General features: G+C 36.4%; 1 protein-coding gene across 7 annotated transcripts in view; it reads right to left on the reverse strand.

Annotated features, from left to right (window-relative positions):
- LOC132123418 (rho guanine nucleotide exchange factor TIAM1-like) overlaps nucleotides 1-24314 on the reverse strand; it is an 83434-nt gene that overhangs the window by 4166 nt on the left and 54954 nt on the right. For 6 of the 7 annotated variants that reach the window (XM_059534009.1, XM_059534011.1, XM_059534012.1 and 3 more), the window contains 13 exons: nucleotides 23191-23337; nucleotides 22799-22873; nucleotides 21375-21545; nucleotides 20887-20991; nucleotides 20361-20442; nucleotides 19073-19159; nucleotides 17450-17662; nucleotides 17017-17117; nucleotides 4466-4660; nucleotides 2078-2146; nucleotides 945-1070; nucleotides 575-683; nucleotides 81-260 (listed from right to left, as the gene is read on the reverse strand). In XM_059534009.1, the coding sequence (XP_059389992.1) occupies nucleotides 81-260; nucleotides 575-683; nucleotides 945-1070; nucleotides 2078-2146; nucleotides 4466-4660; nucleotides 17017-17117; nucleotides 17450-17662; nucleotides 19073-19159; nucleotides 20361-20442; nucleotides 20887-20991; nucleotides 21375-21545; nucleotides 22799-22873; nucleotides 23191-23337 (1660 nt within the window). Of the gene's footprint in view, nucleotides 1-80; nucleotides 261-574; nucleotides 684-944; nucleotides 1071-2077; nucleotides 2147-4465; nucleotides 4661-9165; nucleotides 9219-17016; nucleotides 17118-17449; nucleotides 17663-19072; nucleotides 19160-20360; nucleotides 20443-20886; nucleotides 20992-21374; nucleotides 21546-22798; nucleotides 22874-23190; nucleotides 23338-24314 lie in introns of all 7 variants that reach the window. The other variant, XM_059534015.1, reaches the window with a different exon arrangement.

Raw genomic sequence — 24314 nt, forward strand, 5'->3', positions numbered from 1 at the left:
AAATCAATGAAATGCAGCCTTGGTGAGCAGAAGAGACTTCTTAAAAAAAAACAAAAAACTGCATGCTCATAGTCTGTCACCGTTGAGATGGTAGTGCTCCTCGCTGTCGGGGTCTGTGAGCGAGTGCAGCTCTCTCAGGAGCAGAGGATACTTCAGCACTCTCTGGATGGGTTTGATCAGATACGACTCTAGCGTGGATGAATGCTGCTGTTTAGGGTTACGCTCGTCCAGAAACGCCTTGAAGGCCACGTCTGTTTTTGCTGGAGAGGACACAAACACAGGAAGATGTGATAATGCTGTCACAGAACTGATAGTGATAGAAAGATTTGAAGAGGGGTAGCATTTGTTGTGCTTTTCACAATACAGCGCAAAATGTTTTTAAGTACATTAAGTTCTTCGACTTACTGGAAAACACTGTTAGGTAACCTATCCTGTAACAAATCTGCAGAATCGACATTAAATAATAAAAATAGCCCACACGCAGCGGCAGGATTGTATTACACACCGGAGAGTCACTCACATGAGATTTACAGACCCCCAAGATGCAGGACTCAATTCACAGATATTTACGCACCTTTGGCAAGCACTTTGGGCACTTTGGTGTGGCTGGCACAGAAAGCGCTGTAGATCTTGAAGCGGTCGGCATAATACAGGAACGAGCCACCCAGAGAAAAGAGGATTTTCTGTAAGATGAGAGGGATTATGAGAGAAATACATCTGGTATTATGGTTTGTGTTTGATAAATCTTGCCTCTGAGTGATGCGCCACAACTGTAGTGTCCAAAAACACGTTATTATCATCACACACATCCCAAACACAAATAAAAACATGGTATGCCCCCAAACTTGGTAGCATAATAACATTTGTTATTTAAATGAGCAGACCAGACACTTACTATACTATGACACTTAGATACGATGTTAAATGTGATCAGAGGGACAGACCTTGAACTCTTCCACTCGCTCCAGTTTCTCCAGGTCTGGCACCAGCCGGGTTCCGTCTTCCAGAGTCTTCAGAAACTCCACCTGAAACTCCAGCATCTCCAGGAGGTTTCCAAACAGCACGTCCAGCTATTAGATACACATGCAGGAGAAATGAATGTGGTCAAATGTAATCATTTAAACCAATTATTATGTTACATATAAACATAGTATAATTAAAATTTTAAATGTATGTGCTACGTAAAAAAGCTTATAGTATGGAAGCACGTTTCTGCCATTGAATAAAAAAAAGTTATAAAGGTACTGTAATTGAGACTATATCTTTTTTTTCAGACTTTTTCTCTGAAAAGTGAGATGTAAACACACAGTTGCGAATTACAAAGTGACAATTTTGACATTTTAACTCGCAATTCTGAGAAAAAAATCAATTTCAAGAGTTTTAACTCGTAATTCTGAGAAAAAAATTCTCAATTTTGAGATTATAACTTGCAGTTCTGACTTTTTTCTCAGAATTGTAAATGTGAGTTCAAGTCCAATTATATTTAGTTCATAATTATATATGAACTTGCAGTCGTGAGGCAAGTCACAATTACCTTTTATATCTTTTTATTCAGTGGTAGAAACGAGCTTCCATATCACACACAAATAATATAAAATATATACAATATATCTAAAAAAAATATATATATATATTTAATATTACTTCAGTAACAAATATAAGTAAAAACTGTAGATATTCACTTTAACGTATACTTAAAACAGTACATAATAATACATAAAATACATTTCTAAAAATAGAAATATTCATTATATAGTGCTCTCTAGATATCTGTCTGAACCTTTAAGAGACTCCATACTGCTGGAAGTACATCTCTTCAGTGTCTGCTCAGCTCTCATATGTAGGGCATTAAAGGAGCAGAGACGCAGACAGTAGATTGAGAACTTCCTCTCTTCTGTCTGATGTAAGTTTTCTTCCCTCCCACTCTCTACCTCTCTTTTCTTTTCTTTTGTCTCAGTGTCCTCCTACACGCTGCTCTCCATCAGGATGATTATGAAATATCATTCTGTGTTCTGTAGGTGTGTTTGAGTGCGCCAGCTGATAATAACATGAAACCATCAGCAGCGCTTCAACTCACCTCATCCTGAGTGAGGAAAGACTCCTTCTGCAGCGGGGTTAAATATCGCCCGATCAAACAGTTCAGATCCTGAAAGAGAGAGAGAACACACAATAATATTAAAAGAACAGCCTGAGCAACATTTACAATATTAACAATATATTTGACTGTATATTTGACCAATTTTGTGGCTATTTATTAACCTTAGTGTATAAAAGAATTAGGGATGGTCATTTTAACCGGTTAACCGTTTACTGACCGTTAAGGATTTTGACTGATTAACACAATCATTTAAACGCTTTAAAAAGTCATTTATTTATTTATTTTCAGTAATTTAACTTAATATTTAAAATGCTTTGAAGCATTGTTAAAATAGGCTACACTACACATATAAAAACATTTTTTTTTGAGAAAATAAAATACATTGCATAGCCTATTAATAAGTAGCATTTTATTATTTCATTCAGAAATAGTTCTAATGCTGATGCGAAAAGTTTATAAACATTATAATAAACACTGTAAACAGCGATGCTGTTTTAATTCTCCTCACTCCACAAAAAATCCTTTCAATTAACAGTAGCTTATTTAAAAAAAAAAAAGATTAAAAAATAGAATATAAAGTTATAGCAACATAAAAGACAAGCCAAAATGAATAAATTTTTTTCCCATATTTTTTGCGCATGTAAAATGAATCCCCGGGAAACAAATGTTTTTTAACGAATCACAGACACTTATACTTTCTAATTTAAAAGAATCTTGTCAGTTAATGGTTAATAATTAGTTAACAAGCGTCAGTTGTCGATTAGGAAAAATAACGGAAATTAAAATCCCTAAAAATAATTCATTGCAGATAATTTTAACATCAGAGATCCTGTTATAATTTTTATTAATAATTTGAATGAGTTTATTTTCATATTTTCTGTTTTGATTTAAATTTCAAAGTTTTGGTAATTTTGTTGTGTGTTTTTAATGTCTATATGGTTTTTATATATTCATTTTTGTAATTTGTGTATAAGTGTATTTTTTTTTTAAATATAAATATAATGTGTTTTTATTTTAAGTAAAACATTTTTATGGTTTTAGTTTGTTAACTGTTATAAACCTGACTGGTTCACAATACTGATTCAGTGAATCATTTGAGTCACTCAAAAGTGTTCACAGACATCCTGAAGTATCTTTTTAAGTGTTTTAGTCAAAAATACATGTAGCACAAGATGCATTGTTACACTGATCTATACAAAAAGTATTAAATAGAAGGCATCATTGTTAAAACTGAAATTATTTTGAAAAACATTTTTTTACTGTATTTACATGCAGTACATATTTAAAATGCACTTGGTAGATAGTAGCTGTTTGGTCAACATTATGGGTCAAAAGATCCCTATTAAGAGTCATCCCCCATAAGAGTCATAAAAAATATACAAAAATGTTTTTTTTATTATGGCTTTAGTTAACTATAATAACTGATATAAATAAAAAATATATATAATTTATACCAATCTAATAATACATATTTTTCATTCATCGTTTGATGTTATTAAATTGTTACAGATAACATTTTTTAGATATTCATACATTACTCTATATATATATATATAAAACAATTTCTCCAGCTATATTGCTCAGCCTCATCACACACACTCATGTCATGTTTCATTTCTGCTGGAGTGCTTCATTCAGAGTGTTGATTTAGTTCTTTGCTCAAACAGGCAGATGAATCCAAATACACCACAAATATTCCCAGTGATGAACAGGATGTCAGTGAAGGTGTAACTGTAATCCCAGCCATCCTCAGAGAGACGAGGAAATACTGTCACAGCTCTGTCGTTGATCTCAACACAGCGAGCAAACATGAGCTATACAGAGAGAATCTAGCAAGATCTGGCAACACTAATGATTCAGAACATGCCTAGTGATTTCTTGCAACGGGCTAATATCTTTTTTTGTGCTCCAAAGAAGAAGAAAACAAATGCAATGACAGAACTGTCTTTTTTTGGGTGTACTATCCCTTTAAGTATACAATAACTCTCTCTGCATAGAATACTGTGAGGTCATGTGACAAACTGCTGTTTTAAATCATTGCATTCGGTTTCAAATGCTATTTTTAAGGCAGTATCTTCTATGCTAGTATTCCATTTCAAACAAAGCCAAAGAGTGAGAGTTGGCAGAAAGAGGCAAGCCAAGGGCACAATTTCTTTCCCTTCAGGCCTCGACTCGATGAAGGGCACAAACTTATGTAAGTCAAACACACAGGTGAATATGTCTGATTAATCACACACACACACACACACACACACACACACACACACACACACACACACACACACACACACACACACACACACACACACAGACACACACACAGACACACACACACACACACACACACACACACACACAGGTACTGACTTTGACGTAGGTGCGCTCCGTCTCCACCAGTTCACAGATGACTTTGCGGAGTTTGTCGGCATCGGAGAGCTGGCGTGGAGTGGCGTTGATGGGAGGAAGTGAGGAAGACTCCGGGCCGGACGAGGAAGAGACGACCTCAGACGAGGGATTCATCTCGTGCAGACTGCGGCAGAAAGCTGCAACCTGCTCTGTACTCTACAGAGAGAGAAACGACAGTCGTGATGATTGAGACATCTGACAGTCCTGTGCTGTTATTATCACACACACACACACACACACACACTTGCAGCACCTGCAGCTGGATCCAGCCACTCAGATGAAGAACACTATAAAAAAAATCATTAGCACTCATTTGCTCTATTTTCTGCCTCTCCTCTCCTTTCTTTCTCTCTCTCTCTCTCTCTCTCTCTCTCCCTGCTCTTCTGAAATGTGTTCATTTCTTCTGAACGCCAACCAAAACATAAGCACCTGTCCATGGATGCGGTTGCTATGGGAACGGCTGTGATGGCACATGGACCGTTATTCTCACAGTTACACTGACGGACTGAGAGAAAGTACCATCCATCCATCCATCCATCCATCCATCCATCCATCTATCTATCTATCCATCTATCTATCTGCTTGGGATGGGTGTCAAATGGTAGATCTTTTGCTACACTGTTTATACTAGATCAGTATGAAGGGATGGCCAGAGGCAGGACAGCTGTATGTTATTTACACATGAGAAACGTTAAACTGAGGATACGAATGTGTCCCAGACAAGTCAAGATGATGAAGAACATGTTAAAAGATCACAGCTTGAGTTGTTAATGACGTTTTTGACTGGTCTGTTCTGCAGTGCAAATGAGTCATTTTACAGTAATAGTGTTTACTGTTTTGAGTCTTTTGTTTTTAACTCAAGTGCTTTGTAACGTGAAGCTGTTTCACACTGATGCAAGACTCATTCATTTGTTATGAATAATCTGATCTGATCTTTTGGTTGTGTCTTAGAAGTTTCAAATAAAAAGAGAAAATAATCCAATTACACGAAGAATGTAAAGAAAATTTAAAATATTTCATTCACTGCACTATTTAACAACAGACATTACTGCATGATTATTCAATGTATAAACCATTATATTTTTACAATTTCCAGAAAAAAATAAAAATATATTGAAACTAATTCAGATGGGCTTTACTGGCTTGACTGTGTAGAGTAGCACGATGTTGCCAAAGCATTAAGCAATAAACATGCATTACACATGTAAATAAATAAATAAAGATTACCTAATTAAAATTATTTAATAATAATAAATTAAGAAAATAAATCAAATATTGGACTAAATATAAATAAATGCATTAATTAATTTATTAACACAAAAAAATAAAATAAAATTAATACCAATTAATAAAAAATACAAATATTGAACCAATTACAATTAATTAATCATTATTTAATTATTTAAAATCATCTTTAATTCTCTCACTCTCTTTCACTCTTTCTGTTGATGCTGAAGAGTTTCCTTCTAAATCACCAACAGTTTGCTGTTTTTTAAAGGTGACAAGTACATATGAACTTGACCAAAACTGAGAAGACAGCTTAAAGTGTTTGAAACAAAACTTTCAGTGACCCAAACTTTATTGCAAACGTTACTGAATCATACTTGAAAGTGCTCGCTGATGCAACCAAGTTGATTAGAGTTCAACTATATTCAAATAAGTAAAAAAATAATGCAGTGCACCGAAAGCCAATGGCAATGCAGATAGTAGAGAAAAGCTCACTTCATTGCTTTAAAGGCGCTGGAAGTGATTTCAATGCATTATCCTAAGCATGTTCTTTTTTTACAGGTAACAGGATCTCAGCAAACTTAAATGCATGTAAATAAAGCACAAGGGCTGTTTATGCTCTTCAAAGACTACATCAGGTGTGATTACTTTCAGTGACATCTGTAAGTTAGCAGGAACATTATGTGTTATTAAAAAAATAATTCCTCAGGAGCGTCACATTGTGTCTCTGTCTGTGTGTAAACAAATAAATCAGGTCCCAATTAAGAGATGCAGAATATCATCTCCGAGGGGCGTCGGGCTTCACCTGTCACTTTAGTCATTAGCTAAAACATCATCAGCTGCCACAACTGCGGCGTACAAGCAGCGAGAGAACTGTCAAGATGTTAGTGATCCCGTTATCATAGAAACACCTTCACACGCTTTCAGATACAGCTGCTGTCAGCTTTCCACTGAATTTCTCCATCATTCTCTGAAACGGCAGTCTTGAGACAAGTACATTAGGAAACTACGAGAGCGGGAGAGAAGAAGTGGCCCTTTCGTACGCCAAACATCCACCAACGCAGACATATCGGAGGCTTTTGAAAACAGAGACATAAGAGATTATTTGAAGAGGAAGATCAAGGCTACTGCACACAGAAAACCTCGTACAAAACCCGTGATATAAACAGAGTCTAAAGGTCAGCTACTTAAACTTGTTGTTTTTTCTGTGGAGAGAAGAAGCAAAGCATGACGACACCGGCGGGTTTCCCAGAATGCACTCTTAAATGTAAATAAGCTTTATTTTACGTCTCTATGTAACAGTGTTCATTACATTTCATTGAGATAATGTTGTAGTCTTTGTAAGTATTTTGAATTAGTTCTTTTTCATATTTTCATTAAAAAAAATATGTTTTTTTTTCAATAAAAAAAATATTTGTTTTTTTAAATATCAATATAGTTTTCAATCATTTTTGTTTTAGTTGTAGTTATTTTAACACATTACGTTGCTAATAAAATAAATAAATAAAAATAAAAGCATTGCCTAGACATTTAGCTGAAATAAAATAAGTTTTTTTTTCAAGTAACAATTTTAGTTTTAGTATTTTTTACAAGTTACACATAGTTAACTATAATAATAACTACAAGAGCATGCAAAAGCACAGAATAATCACATTCCGATTAGTCTTTAAAAGCAATCAAAGACTAGCAAGTAAAACCATACAAAAAAGTATTGTGGCGGTAAAATCATATTAATAATGATAACACAATGGTACTTTGATATATGGTGATATGCATTATATTTAAAGGCTACTCTAAGGTATTTCATGGTACTATAATGCAAAAAACATAGTATTAACATACTACCACTATGTAAAAATAGCATTTTTACCAAGAAAATCCAAACATCTGACGTTCCGAGAGCTACAGTTTACAAAGCACCAACTAAAACCAGCACAGAAACCCAAAGCATCAATAAGACCCAGCTCAGGATAAGCAAAACTGTCAGGTTCATCAAAATATGTACCCAGCTACTCATTAAAACAAACCTTGTGATTTGCATTTTGCAAAGAGAAAGTGCTAACATTGACTTTAAACTACTTTTATTTATTTAGCAGACTACAGATGCTTATTTTGGCTGACACAGTTTTTTTTTAAACGTGTGAAAGCTGCTTTCCTTGTTCATTAGCGGAGAGAGTCTTAAAGGTCCTCGAATGCCCACGCAAGGACAAACAACGGATGAATTACAGTGTTTCTCCCAACGTCCTTGAGTCTCAGAACAGCATAACAGCAAAAAGAGAAAATATGCCACCCCGCACGTCCAGTGCACAACACTAGAAAACACATTAACTGCTGGGAAAATGCCAATGTCACTGCTGTGAAAGGAAAACACGCTTGTTAGTGGTGTTTGCTAAGGTGTAGAGCTCACAACCTCCTGTTTAAACAAACCCTAACCCTAAAGATGCATCACATTAGTGACATTTTGCAGGCCAAAAAGTACATTGTCTATTGTCAGTGTTTTCAAAAAGAGTCACTTTCAAACCAAGCATCTTTCTGTCAGTCAACATTGCCAATTTACATGACCAACGTGAAACAATTGCTAAATGTGTACGGTAAATCTTCAGCCCTCATGCGAAATTCCCAATTGCATTGATTCCTATTGAAATTTTTAAGAACATTTGCAATGAATAAAGATAAATATGACTTCAAGTATGAAATCTTGCAGTGTGACTTCACAGATAAGGGTGTTTGATTTATATTCCAACATTAGTAAATGTTTTCCAAACACATTCCTGACTTTATATGAACTTAGTGTTACAGTGGAATTAGGGATCTTTTCATTAATCTTAATATGAGTATAAAAGGTTGCATGCTCTGAAGAAACAAACATGTGTTACACAAAGGGAAATCCACACTTCCAATCAATTTTCCTCTATGAAATCCCAACAAGATCGCCACACCCTGCTTAAAATAACAACTTAAACCAGCCTAAGCTGGTCTCTGAGCATGGATAAACTGGTTTGTAACTGTTCAAAAGTCTCTAAAATCCCCCTAAAACCAACAAAAATATATCTGGAGACCAGTCTAGTATCATGCCAAGACCACTGTAGGCAGGTTTAAAGTTTTTCCAATTATAATCCGATTGGTCAATAAAATAGTACAAACCTAAAATCATAATATTAGATGTTAACATGATAGTACTTTGATCTATGACGATATGCATGATATTTAAAATCATCATCACACAAAACAACAACATGGTATTCTCATAGTAAAATGTGCATGAACTATATAATAATAATTGTCACTTTTTACTAGAAAACCAAAACATCTGATGTTCTGACAGCAACAATCCACAAAACACCAACAAATACCAGCGCAGAAACCCAAAGCCCTATCCTGATCAATAAAAGACAGCGATTTGAGAAAAACGGCAATTATAAAACGCTTCTCACCAGGTGCAGCAGGTCATAGATCGAATCCGATGAGCGTTTGCTGTGTCTGTTGCGTTTGAGCACAGACATGACTGACTCAGGATCAGCAGAAACAGCCTCGGAGAGAAACACGCCGGCCCACCGTCACTGACGCTGGATCAGTTTCAGGAAACGCCTCAGAAATCACAGATTCACTGCTGCAGCACCCGACAACATCCCTCTCCGCTCACGACAAATAGAACAAATAACAAAGTAGAGAGAGAGAGAGAGAGAGAGAGAGAGAGAGAGAGAGAGACTCATCGCCCACCTTCTCTCAGCTCGTCCAAATCTGTATTCACCCGCCCATTCTGATGCGACACCACCTCATTTATCTTCTCTCTCACTCTTCCTGCCACGCTGAGCAAACACTGAGCTACATAAGTTAAGATACTCAAGACACATGTAAAAACAATCAAGGGTGAATGGAAAGAGGAAGAGGAAGTTGAAGGAATCTCCTTTACAAGGTTGTTCTGATTGTTCGTGATGGGCTGTGTGAGTTCAGCCGCTCAAGAATATTAATGCTGTGAGACTGAGACAGACATGTAGTTCTGGATATGCAAAACTAATCAAATAATAAGAACTAGTTGTCTGCCTGAAAGACTAGTTTATTACACCACGCTGCTTCATATTTGCCAAATTAAATCCATACTTGTTTCATCCATACTAATTTACGGTGTTTTGCTTTCCACAAAATATGTATTTCATGGAAGCCTTGTATCATCCCTTATAAAAACTCAACTCAGTTTATGAGTAATCCTAATTTGCACTTTTTTGCTCCTTTGCAGACTGTAAATTGAATGATACGTTTTGAATACTTTGAAACTTTTGAAATTTGACTGCTTTTGTTTTGCGAAATTGATCAAAATACTGAATGATATTTAGGTAAAATTAGTAATATTACATAAGTTTAGGTAATATCATCAAATTAGGGAATATTACACATTTTTACCAAGATGCATCATCAAATCAGAGTAAATAAACTCTTGAATATTGTTTTAAGAATTCCTCTTCTTCTTACCACTTTAAACAAACAAATAAAAATCTAAACCTTTACTTGAGAAGCCAAATCGGAACGCTGGTGGTTGCAGTTTCTTTGGCGATTTCACTATTATTGATAATATTTAATGCAACAACTTACTGTTTTTAATGAGAGATCACCTCTGATAGCTTTATGACGTTCACTGGCTGTCTAATGGATAATTAATGAATACACTTTCCAGTAGAAGTCTAAAGAGGATGAGTGAAGTACCGCATTATAATGATTTCTTCCGAAAAAAACAAGCAGTGATGAATTGCACACAATAAAACAGAAATACCACACCATTATCAGATGCATACTAGTCGATGCGGTCAATTCACACAATCATATTGAATCCGTTTTAAAATCTGTGTGGGGAAATCTTTTACCATCATGTAAAATTCCCAATTGCATGGATTCCTATGGAAATTTCGGCTAAGGAAATTAGCCAAACAACAGTAAATGTGACCACAATTGAAGTGCTAAATCTTTGAAGTATGAATCTTGAAACTAACTTAGTGTTCCAGTGGAATTACGGATCTTTTTATTGATCGTATTATGAGTATAAAAGGCTCCACGGTGTGAAGAAACAATCACACCTACACAAAGGGAAGGAAATCCACATTTAGAAGGAATTTCCTTCCATTCCCTGCTTAAAATAACAACTTAAATCAGCCTAAGTTAGTTCCATGGTCTTGACAGACAAGTGGTAAAAAATAAAAATAAGTTTTTAGCTGTTCAAAATCATAAAAAAGCATTCGAAAACACTTTAGGCTGGTTTAAGCTCTATATCCAGCATGCAACAATACAAAGCCAATTCCAAAAAATTGGGACACTGTTCAAATTGTGAGTAAAAAAGGAATGGAATAATTCTCATAAATCTCATAAACGTATATTTTATTCACAATAGAATATAGATTACATATCAAATGTTGAAAGTGAGTCATTTTGAAATGTCATGCCAAATATTGGCTCATTTTGGATTTCATGAGAGCTACACATTCCAAAAAAGTTGGGACAGGTAGCAATAAGAGGCCGGAAAAGTTAAATGTAGATATAAGGAACAGCTGGAGGACCAATTTGCAACTTATTAGGTCAATTGGCAACATGATTGGGTATAAAAAGAGCCTCTCAGAGTGGCAGTGTCTCTCAGAAGTCAAGATGGGCAGAGGATCACCAATTCCCCCAATGCTACGGTGAAAAATAGTGGAGCAATATCAGAAAGGAGACAAAGAAGACTTAAGACCTAAGAGTTGAGCAACTAGAAGCCTGTTTTAGACAAGAATGGGACACATTTATATACCTAAACTTGACTAACTTGTCCCCAAACGTTTGCAGACTGTTATTAAAAGAACAGGGGATGCCACATAGGGGTAAACATGGCCTTGTCCCAACTTTTTTGAGATGTGTTGATGCCATGAAATTTCAAATCAACGTATTTTTCCCTTAAAATGGTACATTTTCTCAGTTTAAACATTTGATATGTCACCTATGTTGTATTCCGAATAAAATATTGAAATTTGAAACTTTCACATCATTGCATTCTGTTTTTATTCACAATTTGTACAGTGTCCCAACTTTTTTGGAATCAGGGTTTGTAATTATGACTCAAATTAGGCTGGTTTCGGGTTCACCAGGCCATTAATAGATGCATTTCTAATGTGTTCTGGTTCAAAAACAACTTGCCAGAGGGGTTCTGAGGTATTTTTAACAACTCGACATGTCATATTTAAATGCAATTCTTATTGTAGAGGACTGTGAGTCGTGACGCAAAGGCCAAAAATGTCCATCTGCATATGTATGTCTGTAGCAGTGGTGCTTAAAAGGTGATGAAGGGTTTTACTGTGTATACTGTCTAACCGCTGTCAGCATGCCTTATGATTTATTATATAGGACTGGAGCGAGTGTCTGTTTCATAAAGACTGATCATCTGAACTGCCATGTGGAGAGAGAGAGACAGCCAGCGGGGGAAAATAAACAGAATGAATGCACTAGGACTTGAAAGAGCACAGAGAGAAATGTGCCTTCAGATCCTGTGATTCAGGCTTCATTTCGGTTCGTGAACACATGCTGCGATGGTGAAGCGCAGCAGCTGACGAGATGCACCGCAGAACAATGATACGACAGAATCACTTCAGCTATGCAAACACATGCTGCCCTATGTCAGAAAGATCTAATTTATTTTTGTTGCACCATCCCTAGAGAACGTCCTTTCTTTGTCAATGTGTAAGAAACTTAAATGGACTATTTCCATTAATTTCCGTTTAATTTTAAATGAAGTTTTGAGGTCAGTAAAAAAATTATCTTTGAAAGTAGGACTGTCAAATCGATTAATTGCATCCAAAATAAAATTTTTGTTTACATAATATTTGTCTGTGTGTATTGTGTACATTTATATGTATATGTAAATACACACACACACATATGTATTTAAGACATATATATATATATTATACTTCTTAAATATATAGTACATTTATTTGTGTGTGTTTATTCATATAAATATACACACACACTAGGGCTGGGATAAAACGATTATTTTTTAAACGATTAATCTAGCGATTATTTTTTCGATGCATCGATTAATCTAACGATTTATTTTTCAGACCGATTCGATTTCGATTATATCCCCATTAATTGACTACTAACAATTTATACATGTTGATTTACATATCTGAATGAAAAAAACATGAATTCCTTAACATTGCAATATATGTTTATTGCTCTTAAAATTACTAAATAAAAGACTGACTAAGAATGCATTACTTTGCACTTGTATAGAGATAGCATTCAATAAAACCTTGAAGCCTTGAAAACACATAGCTTACTGAAACAAGCTTACTGAACACATAGGGCCTAGCTTACTGAAAAAAAGTTCTTCTTTCAGATGAAAATAACAACAACTTGATGTCTAGCATTCAATAAAAAAGGTCACCCAAAATACTTGTTTAGAGCAATTGAAAGAATACAGCAACCAATGTAAACTTTAGGGCTTTAAGCTAATACAGAGAGTGCTTTTCCAAAAAATAAAAATTAACAGTGGGAGCCAGCAGCCTGTCATGTAGAAAAAAAAATCTCTGAATGCTCCAAGTGAAACTTTGGCGTTCCGCCCTTTTTCTATCGTGTCTAAGGATTTTGGTTAATATGCACGAGGGAGAGAGAGCGAGAGAGAGAGCGAGAGGGAGAGAGAGAGAGAGAGAGAGAGAGAGAGAGAGAGAGAGAGAGAGAGAGAGAGAGAGAGCGAGAGCAAGACAGCGCTCGTGTAGTTTGAAGACTGTGAGTGCGCGAGCAGCCGGGGCTCTCTCTTGCACGCGCCCTGTCAGGCGCAGCACAGTCATTCTATTCTACATCACTCACCGATCAAATAAGGCTTTGACAGCCGCCAAAAAAAAAGATCAATGCAGAAAAACCCCTGGATTGGTTATATAACGTTGGACAGAATGTTGATCCGGCCATTGCGTATATTCAGCGCACATAAGGTAAACGTTTTGCAAACGTTTTTTAGAGAAATAAAAACAGGTCAACGAATCGATGCGCATATTTTGCGTTGACGTATTTATTGCGTCGACGTCATCGATGACCTCGACGCGTTGTCCCAGCCCTAACACACACACAATAGGCACGATTGACTGATTCGACAGGACAATCTAAAATAAATTAATATTTTTATTCAGTAAGGATACATTAAATTTATCAAAAGTGACAGTGAAAACATTTATAATGTCACAAAATAACACCATTTCTTTTAGACTTTCTATCAATCAAAGAATCCTGAAAAAATGTATCATGGTTACCACAAAATATGAAGCAGCACAACCCTTTTCAACATTGATAACAATCAGAAATGTTTCTTGAGCAGCAAATCAGCATATTAGAATGATTTCTGAAGGATCATGTGACAGTGAAGACGTGCATCATGGGAAAAAATTACATTTTAGAATATTACAACACAAAGCAGGTCTTTTAAATTTTACAGTAATTTGATTAACTAAATGCAGCCTTGGTGAGCAGAAGCAACTTCTTTCAAAAACATTAAGAAACCAACCCTAGTCTTTCAAACGGAAATGCATTGCACAAAAAAAGAAAACTGTTACAGCAAAAACTATCAGCCACCTGAAAGAGAATGAGAATTGCTCACAGAAGACGACCAGCGCTGAAGACTCAACTTGCCAAATCCTCTACTGAACACTTTTAGCATCAAAGACGTCTCCTGATATAACTAATCACACACACCGCAAGCCCAACCGCCTGTTAAAGTGGAGATCAGCAAGCAGAGAACCACAAATCACACAGAAAAATGTTTCAAATGATCCGCGAGTACAAATCCCTCTCTATTCCACCTACAGAATAATATCCCAGCAGACAGCGAAGCACTGCTAATGTACCGTTATTCACACCTGAGCTCATGAAGCGAACGTGTTGACAGCTGCTTTAAAAATGGATACATTACAACAAGTTCCCACAATTAAAACTGAATCCTGTAGGAGGGAAACAATAAATAACAATGAAGTCCGAGCTTTGGCGAGCTTTTGGACACTTGTGTAAAAATGCATGAATGACCCCGCATAACACATTAGCAAACAAAGTGGCATTTAGAAGTAAAGATTTACCCTCATCACAAACCTTTTAAACTATTCATTTTTGCAATGACTTTAAGCCTCACTAATTAGTTTTTCTGAATTTTTTTGCTTAAAAAGTGAGCTTCTGCCATGCTTTTTTAAGAAATAAATGCAAATAAAAGCAACATCTTAAATATTTTGCTGCACTGACATTTATATTTAATGTTACTTAAGTGTCCCTTTTTGGGGACATATAGTGTTGAATCGCTTTGATGAATATTAGTCATAAATAACTAGTAAATAAAACTGCAATACACAAATATATATATATTTATGTGTGTATAAATCCAGCTTCTTTGATATTTTGTTTCTAATGCATTGAAATTCACAATAAGTTTGACTTAAGTGTCCAAATACTTTTTTGGGGACACAATATATTATAATGGCAGAGAAGATAAACAAACCCAAATTGCTGAGGGAAATCATAATTAGTTGTGTCTCACAGCTCAGAAGTCTTTATATTTTCAGAGCATACTCAGACAAAACCTGAATTATGTTCATTAAAGTTATCCTGCATTACATTCAACCATATGTGTGTGTGTGTGTGTGTGTGTGTGTATATATGGGAGTGCACTAAGGCTGATTATAGATTCCTTTGCATTCCCTGTCTGCCCTAAACGCGTCTCTCTCCTTTTTAATAAAGGCCAGAGAGATAGTGCTATGCAAAGAGAAAGATACATGTCTATGCATGCCAAAAGCAATCTTCTCCAAGCTCCCAGCGAGACACAGAGTCCTGCTGTCTCTCTGCTGACCCAAAGTGCATCTCTCTGTCTGGGCCTGACAGCAAACCCACAGCAACACAGCCTTCAGATGCAGAACTAACTCATTCTGCACATCAGAGATGCTCAAAGACCGGGCTTATAATGTGAGAGATCTAGTTTTATCATGCTCAGATCAGATCAGACGGGGTGTAAAACTTATATTTATATTGCATTTAATTGGTGGAGCAAGCAGATTAATTCCACAAATATTTAGCTAGTTGTATTTCTGCATGAATATTCGAAACGTCAAACATCAGGAAATGCAAATACAGTCATCACTGATTGGTGCAACAGCTTGGAGCATATTCAAACTGTGTGAATTGTAGCTAGCAACAAAAATCTGCTAACAACGGCAAAATGTGGAAATCTTGACAGTGAAAACAGACCAAATGGACTGATTTCTAAACTGGTGCATCCAATTAAAAACTGTTAATTGACTTTACACATGAATAATAAGTATATAAGAAGTTTGCATGTGTAGTAGTTGAGATTAGTTGGATTGACTACAATGTTCTGGAAAATGTTCTAAAAAAACAAAAGCCACATATTTAGAAACCAATTAAAGTCAAGTCCAATTTAACCTCATTTTCTAAAAGTGGACCCCTCGTTAATTAAGAGAATCCCTGTAGTACATTATCAGCTGAACTAGGAACAAAGACTGGCTTTAAACCATGTAAGGTCTCAACTCATCAGTGCTCAAGTGACATAAGATGAACAGGGAATTCTGGAAACAGGTTTCTAAAAATATGTAAATATGAAAGGGTTGTGCAGAATCTGATTGGTTCCATCATGTCAACACATTCATCAACACGTCCATCCAATGAAACAACTGTGACTGCATCCAGCAGCTTTGAGATGTGGAAAAATAACTACACACAATCTCACAACATCTAAATGTGATGTCTGTCTGCCACTTTTCAGAGAGAGACCACCTTCTGAGACCATCTTCATCATCGCCTCCATGATTTGGCTAATTGTGCCTCATAATAAAGCAATTAGGATGCAAAAGAAAATCAAACGGCCTCTGTTTTACTGTCACCCGTCTTAACGCAAACTAATTATCTCCAAACACTCAGTGAAGCTATTTGCACAAGATCCAGTTCATTATTACAGACAGGCATGAAGACAGACAGACGGAAATATTAAACAATTAATAGACAGACAGGGTCAAATTTATTAATGTGACACGACAAATGACAGAAACGGACTGAACTGTAAGAGCCCCTCCGGATGACAGATGGTGAAGCGCTTCTGCAGTGTGATTCTTCTCACTCAGAGTTCAGAGTTTGGAAAGGCCTGCAGTTCGAGATTTGGTGAGCGTGAACAAAACCCACGCACAGACAGGAAAAGTGTGCTATCATTACGGGAGGAGCCACACAAGATCCGGGCTAATATCTAGAAACAAAATCCATGAGATGAGAGCAGAGCTATTTACCTTCCCATAGTCGTCAAACTCAGTGAAGAGCTCCAAGTCGTTGTCTAAACTGTCTCCTGAAGTCTCCACAATCAGACCCACTCCATCGTCAAGAATCTCCTCTGCCAAACCACAATTGCATTTTTTTTAGATAACTGCATTAAACCGTGCAATGTTTCTGGATGCTATATTAAAGCGTTTTAGAGAATATCTGAGCATTTCTTTTAATATTTTGGTTATAATAATACATTCAGCTATCAATAAGACTGTAAAGTTAAACACTTTTTCTAAAAACTCCCTTAGAAAGACAAGAGCATGAACCCCTTGTTTATATTTTATAAAAGTGATGCAGTTTAACATGCACTAGTTAGCGTTTATTTTGAAGCATTATAGCATCCTCAGTCAAATCAAAAGAGTCAAATAAACGGGTCAGCAGATCTCTGGGCACCCTCACCCTGACTCTGAGAGAAGATGTCTGTGTAGATGTTGTCCACAGCGTCCGAGCGTCTCGGTGGCAGGAAGCAGAGCTGCCGGCGGTCAACAGGGGGCAGCGTGTTGACGGTGAGAGAGAGAGAGACCTGAGCGAACGCCACCTTCATGTCAGAGAAGGTCAGAGTCCGGGCGTCCTTCCCGTTCAGCTGCAGAATCTCATCTCCTGCGTTCAGACCTGCAATCATTTAAATATGGTAATATTTCATGAATAATTAAGTAGTGAAATATTGCATTCATAGACTTCTTGAGACATGCAAAGTGGAAGACATTGTTAAATATATAGAGGTTCCAAGCAATTAATAAAAACAAAAAGCAAAGGGAGAATTTCTGAAGTTTAACAAAGGATATAAAAACTGTGAAGATCATGATTTTGGTCTTATTTAGCGTGATACATTAATGCAAAAATAAATGTGAAAAAATAAATAGAGTTTGTTTCTCCTCCTTGTTCCATAATGAATACAATTAAAATCAACAACTGCAAAAATAATAATAAATACAAAAATAAAACTGCTGAAATAAAATAAAAGCTAATATAAAATAAAATAAATATCAGATTAAAAACTTGAATTTTAAAGCTTGCTAACACTAAACTTAGAAATGTTGCATTGGCAATCAACTGAAATAAAATAAGATAGAATAAGCTGAATTACTAAAACTGTTTTTTGATATGGAAACCCCGCTTTTTACAATCCGGTGAGACTGCAACATATAAAATCAAGTCATGCCCTACTTTTTATTTTACTACAATATTCTATTTCAATTTGAAATATGTCATATAAGTAATACAATGCCCTTTCTTCACTGATTTGAAGGCTAGCAGCAAAATAAATAGATGCAATAAAAAAAGAGATTGTCTCTAGCTTTTTGATTCTGACCCAGTTCTCTGGGCGATGTGAAATGTCAGCAATAAGCCAGTCGGACCTGATCCTGCCACACTGATCACGCAGACATCACTCAGACAGACGAGAGTCTTATTCAGCATGTTGACAGTGTCTGGATGTCAAGATACGCTTGTGCTGATGGTCATTTAAAGGGGCCATATTTTATATTTTGCCCTGAAATCCAATTATAATATTAGCTAATGTCTAGTGTAAAAGAGTAAGAGAAATGTTGAATATAAATGTACTTAAAATGCATTCGATACTGAAAAACAATTCAGTTCAAAGTGTTGTTGTTTATTTAGATTCTCCAATGTTAGAATTAAATGTGCCAAATCTGCTACTGTACCTTTAAGGTTTCTGTATGCAAAATGCCTGTAAATGCTCTACAAAATCTTCAAGACGAGCAAGGAAAATCCTGTTTGGCATGATACATCCTACTTTAATCGTCTATCTGATTCTTTCTATCGTTTGTCATTATTCAGAGTTTAGAAGGGTTGAGACTAAATCTGCAATCTTTGGCTCTCAGAAACCCCATAGAGCTGACAACATGTTTCATAACACCAGGATCACAGTGCTGATATCACAGCAATTACTTTACAGATGCTGAACAGACAGAGAGAGAGAGAAAGAAAAAAGGACAAACCAAGAGACAGGGGTGAAAAGAGAAAGAGAATGTAATTAGGGGGTGAAACATGCTAATGAACCTTTAGCGAACGCTAGTCCTCCAGCTCTCACGTCAGTGATATAGAGCTGCTGAACGCTGTCCTCTTCCACCACAGAGATAGAAAAACCTGTGAGAGACAGAGACATGAAGTGATAGAAGTCATAATCAAGTATAATCATGAAGCAAACCTCAGATTATTAAAGGGATAGTTCACCCAAAAATATAAATTCTGTCATCATTAATTCTCCATCATGTCTTTTTAAACCCATCTGAATTTTTTGTTCTTCCATGGAGCATAAAATACATTTTCGTAGAATGATTCATTTTTCACAGCACTGTCCCTTTAACTACCACCACCATTATACAGACATATAAAAGACATATAAATTAGCATATTCTCTTTAGGATTTCCCACATGTAGTAATAAATAGAATCACAAATGCAAAAAAATCTAATAAATATAAATGCAAAAATAAAAGTCAAGAATACATTCTTCTACAACATGTTGTTATTATAAACTAAAAGTATTAAAATTAGTTTTGGGGAATTTAATTAAAACTGAATTTAAAAAAAATCTATATTAAAATTTAAACAATATTAAATTTAAAATTCTATTTTTTAATTTTTTATTTCGCCTTTTACAACCAACTGAAATAATTACCAAATAAAATAAAAATATACTGTAGATAAAGAGAAAACTAAAATATAAAAATGACAAAAGCACATAAAATAATTAAAATAGCTCGAATAAACATGAAAATTGAAAAATAAAAGCAAATTCAAATAGTGAATAAATACCATAATAGTATATGAATAATACTAAAATAACACGGCTACAACTTATAAAGACATTTTGTGATGTGGATGTAAGATCACCGAAAAGCAACTGTTTTCGGTAGTTCAGTAGAATTCCCTGTCTTCCTGTCCTGTCCACCACCGTGTCATATTGTATGTATGTTTTGTATAAGTATGTATGGACAGGTTGATGGCTAATTTCGCTGGTACTTGTGACTAGTGACAATAAAGGGCTACTACTAGTTCTGTTAACCAAAGTCTCCAAAAACAAGCGATAAGACTGATTCAGCTGGTCAAGTGATCTCATTTTGTCGTCCAGCATAAAATGACCATATAAGATCAAATAAAATAGCATTTATTAAGTTACTACTGTGAGTGGACGTACTCAAATATATGTAAACTTTTTGTTGAAACTATCATTTGAAAACTACTGGGAACACTTGTCATTTCCCAGACTTTTCCAGGCACAGTTGTAAAATTCCCAGTATAAACAGGTGAGTGTAAAACAGACATGATTTGATTCTGGCTCTCACCGTAGCCAATCATGCAGGACTCATCCCGATCAAACTGGATGACCTTCCTGATCTTACAGTACAGCTCGATTTCCTTATACAGCTGAGAAGAAGAGCACAGGAGATTATTCATTAATATCCCACTGAACACGACGATAATATTCCACATTCAAAGAGCATAAACGACACACACATGGGGCGGCATGAAAGGTCAAGAGTGACAGAACTGTATGTTGCTGTTTGATAGATTATGTCTGACCTGCACACTCAAAACATAATAAATGAAGACGCTGACCAGATGTTAAAGGATGATGAAAGAATGAAGCAATTCCATTGCTAAAAATGCTAATTTTTAGTTCAAAATGAAAAAGGACTGGCAAAACATCTCCTTTTGTGTCCACAGAAGAAAGGAGGATTTTGTTATTAAAGCGTGAAGGAGAAAGGAAGAGAAAGGGTGTTTGGATGAAGTGTGATGTCCCAGCAGGATGAAAGTAATGAGACAGCATCTAAGCAGCGGGTGGGAGAGCGAGTTTAACTCCAAACCTACCAGATCGTAAATATCCTCCTCCGGTTTGGGGATATAAAACTGCACTTGGTTCTCAATGAGGAACTTGAGCCGCACGTAGTGTTTAGTGGGGTCCAGTTGGTGAGCCTGGAGAGAGACCAGGAGAGATGAAAGCAGACACACATTTAGTGGATGAAGAGCAATGCCAAGACATGTTACTGGGCTGTATCTTCTTCTCAGTGGGCCAGATGGACAGGAATCACACGCTTAAAGGCCCAAACGCTCATATCAGAGAGGATGCAGTACATTTGCATTCGGCATGCATGCGAATAAATTGCTTTATACAGGGTGGACACAAGCTTGAGACTTTAAAAACCCTCTGAGGGACACTGCATCTGAGTTTACTACACCAGTGACCTTCACACTGACATTCAATTCCTTGAAGGCTGAAGCCACTCTCTGAAAACATCTGTCATCAGAAGAGAACTCCGAATGTTTCTTGCACCAAAGACAAGATTTCCTGGCGTTACCTTGCAGATGGATTCCAGCATGTCGAGGGGCGACTCTCCAGGTTGGATGATGGCTAACACAGGCCGGTCGTTTGGCAGCAGCACCCATGATGGAGTGAGGTGGTCTTTGGACCAGATGTCGTGATCTGTGTTGGGTCTTGGCAGACATTTCACTGGTGTCTTGGTGTCTTTCTGTAGTGTGATAAAACAAAGCAAGGTGAAGCTGCAGCTGTGAACGAGGCCTTTAGAGATGCTATTAATCATGTGAAATGATGATCATCCTCATCTCATTAATTCTAAGCACTCATCGACTATCTTGAGGTGCACTTTATTCTTATAATGTCTAGCATAAAAAAAGACATAATTGGAAAACCATAACAGCATGCTGAAGTATTTCTGAAGTATTTATTTTGTGCAAAGTATGCACATTTTCTGTATGCATAAAATACATTTACATACATGTGACAAAATGTACAGTATACAACTAGAGCATAGTGTACCGTTTCCCATGATGCAATGCTCTTAACTTGATATTCAAATTCCATTGTGATCACTGAACTGGAAATAGTATCAAAAATGATTTTTAAACATTTGAATGGACTGCGAAAAGTTACACTTTCACCCAAAATTGGATTTCATTTTTGTGTTATTATTTCAGTGTTTTTAAACACTGTGAGAGTATGTGACAATAATATAGCATACAATCATTCCATACTTTTTTTTTTAAGTATACAGTATACATTACGCTACCATTATTTTTTTTGTATTAATCAAGTATGCATTCAATTGATCAAAAGTGGAAGTAAATATATTTATGATGTTATAAAAGATTTTAAAATAAATTCTGATCTTTTGAACCTTAACTTGCATCAAAAATGCATCATGCTTTCCACAAAAATATGAAGCAGCACAACTGTTTTCAACATTGATAATAATCAGAGATGTTTCTTGAGCAGCAAATCAGCATATTAGAAGGATTTCTGAAGATCATGTGACACTGAAGACTGGAGGAATGATGCTGAAAATACAGCTTTGATCACTTCAGTAAATTATATGGTGAGAAGAAGAGACTTCATCTTACTGACCCAAGATTTTTCAGCCATTAAACATGGATAAAAATGCACTGTAATCCCCCACTCCACCATATTTCCTTCTCTGCTTATGATGGAGTGAGTGAATCAGAACATCAACACTTTTATCTGCACCCCAGGTCAGTGGATTATAGCACAACCACCTGTACTGTGGCTACACCACGAACGCCTACACATCCGCCAACGCCAGTGATGAATATACACCCACATCTCTGCCAAACCTCTCCAGAGATCTGGCCCAGAGCGCATCTCTCTGAACAGGGCAATTCTGATTTGCAGCAGTGGGCTCACATAGTATTTTGAATGTTTTTGTCACTTTTCACTTTTATAGATGTAGTGATGCATGTTTCTTACCGTCGTCTCACAGGATGAACCCTCAAACATGCCTTCAAGAGGACTTTGAACTTGGTCATCTCCTTCTGCAAAAACCTGTTTCAAAAGATCATCTATCATTCAGCAGTCACCCACCAAAACCAAAACATGAAAACCAACTCTATGTGTTTTCTATAGCATTCATTTCATCTGCTCGTTGAAAAAAGTGCTCATATTGTCTTTTGTCCTTTGCTTGAGATTTGCAAAATTTGCTGGTCAACCAGAACCACCAGCATGTAGCATGTCCGAAACCAGCATGCAAATTAAGGTGCATTTTATTTTTTAAGCAGGGCTTGTTGATCTGTGCATAATATGCATGTTTATGACTTCTGGAAGAAAACACCAAGTGTGAATGAAGTGTGTGTGTAGTTTACCTGGCTGATGCTGGGATGACCTTTACTCTTTCTCTTGGAGTGGGTGTCCAGACCCCATAGTGAGGAGAAGCGACTCTTGCGTTTGCTAGTGGAGCGCGAAATCGCCTGTGTCCTACGCCTCACGCCACTCTCAGTGCGAGCCGCCACCTACAGACACAAAACAGCCACATGAGGTATGGGAAAACATTCATACTGTGTGCCCCAGCGATCAAACTGACTAGACTGCTCCTAGCAGGAGTCTGAGATATGAACACAGCTGCTCGGTAAAACCTGTTCTCATTGATTCAGTCACACTGATGTTCAGCCATGAGCTTCATAAGCAAAGGTGTTCAAGTATCTGGGTATAAATTGGCCATTAGCAGGTCTAAATGGGCTATTATTGGTGCAAGCTGCTTATTAACTACCGTAGTATAAATAGGTAATAAGATTTTCTAAAACTGGTTAGTAGCTGGACTAATTAATAAGCTGGCTCATTAGGTGGTCTAAATGGTCTTAACTGGGTCATTAGCTAGTCTACACTGGCCATTATCTGGTCTAAACTGTTTGTTAGCTTGTCAAATGAGTCATTTACTAAACTAAACTGGTCATGGGGTTATCTGAAATGGTCCTTATCTGATCTAAATGCATCATGAGCTAGTCTAAACTGTTAGCTGGTCAAAATGTGTCATTAGGTATTCTAAACAGGTAATTAGATATGTGTATATATCTGTATATGTCATGAGGTGGTCTAAACTTGTCATTAGCTTGTCTAAACTTGGTCTAAACTGCTTGTTAGCTGGTCTAAATGCATCTTTTTCGCTAGTCTAAACTGTTCATCAGCAGAGTAAACTAGTTGAAAGCTAGTCTAAACTGGTCATTAGCTGGGATAAACTGGTCACAAATTGGTCTAAACTGGTAGCTGGTTTGTTGTTGGTTTTTGCAAGCTTGCACCAGCTAATGATCAGCGAGAAACTAGCTGCTTTTCCTGATATTCAGTTGAAAAGTCAATGTCCAGATCAGATCAGCTTTTTCCCCTCAGCAAACACAAAGCTCACAAATACTGATTATTAATGGTGACTGTGTATTTAAGGAGTGTTCTTGAGTTCTCCTGCATTTAAATCACTAATAAAATAAGAATGAATAAT

Source organism: Carassius carassius, chromosome 41 (assembly GCF_963082965.1).
Source record: "Carassius carassius chromosome 41, fCarCar2.1, whole genome shotgun sequence".
Classification (NCBI taxonomy): domain Eukaryota; kingdom Metazoa; phylum Chordata; class Actinopteri; order Cypriniformes; family Cyprinidae; genus Carassius; species Carassius carassius.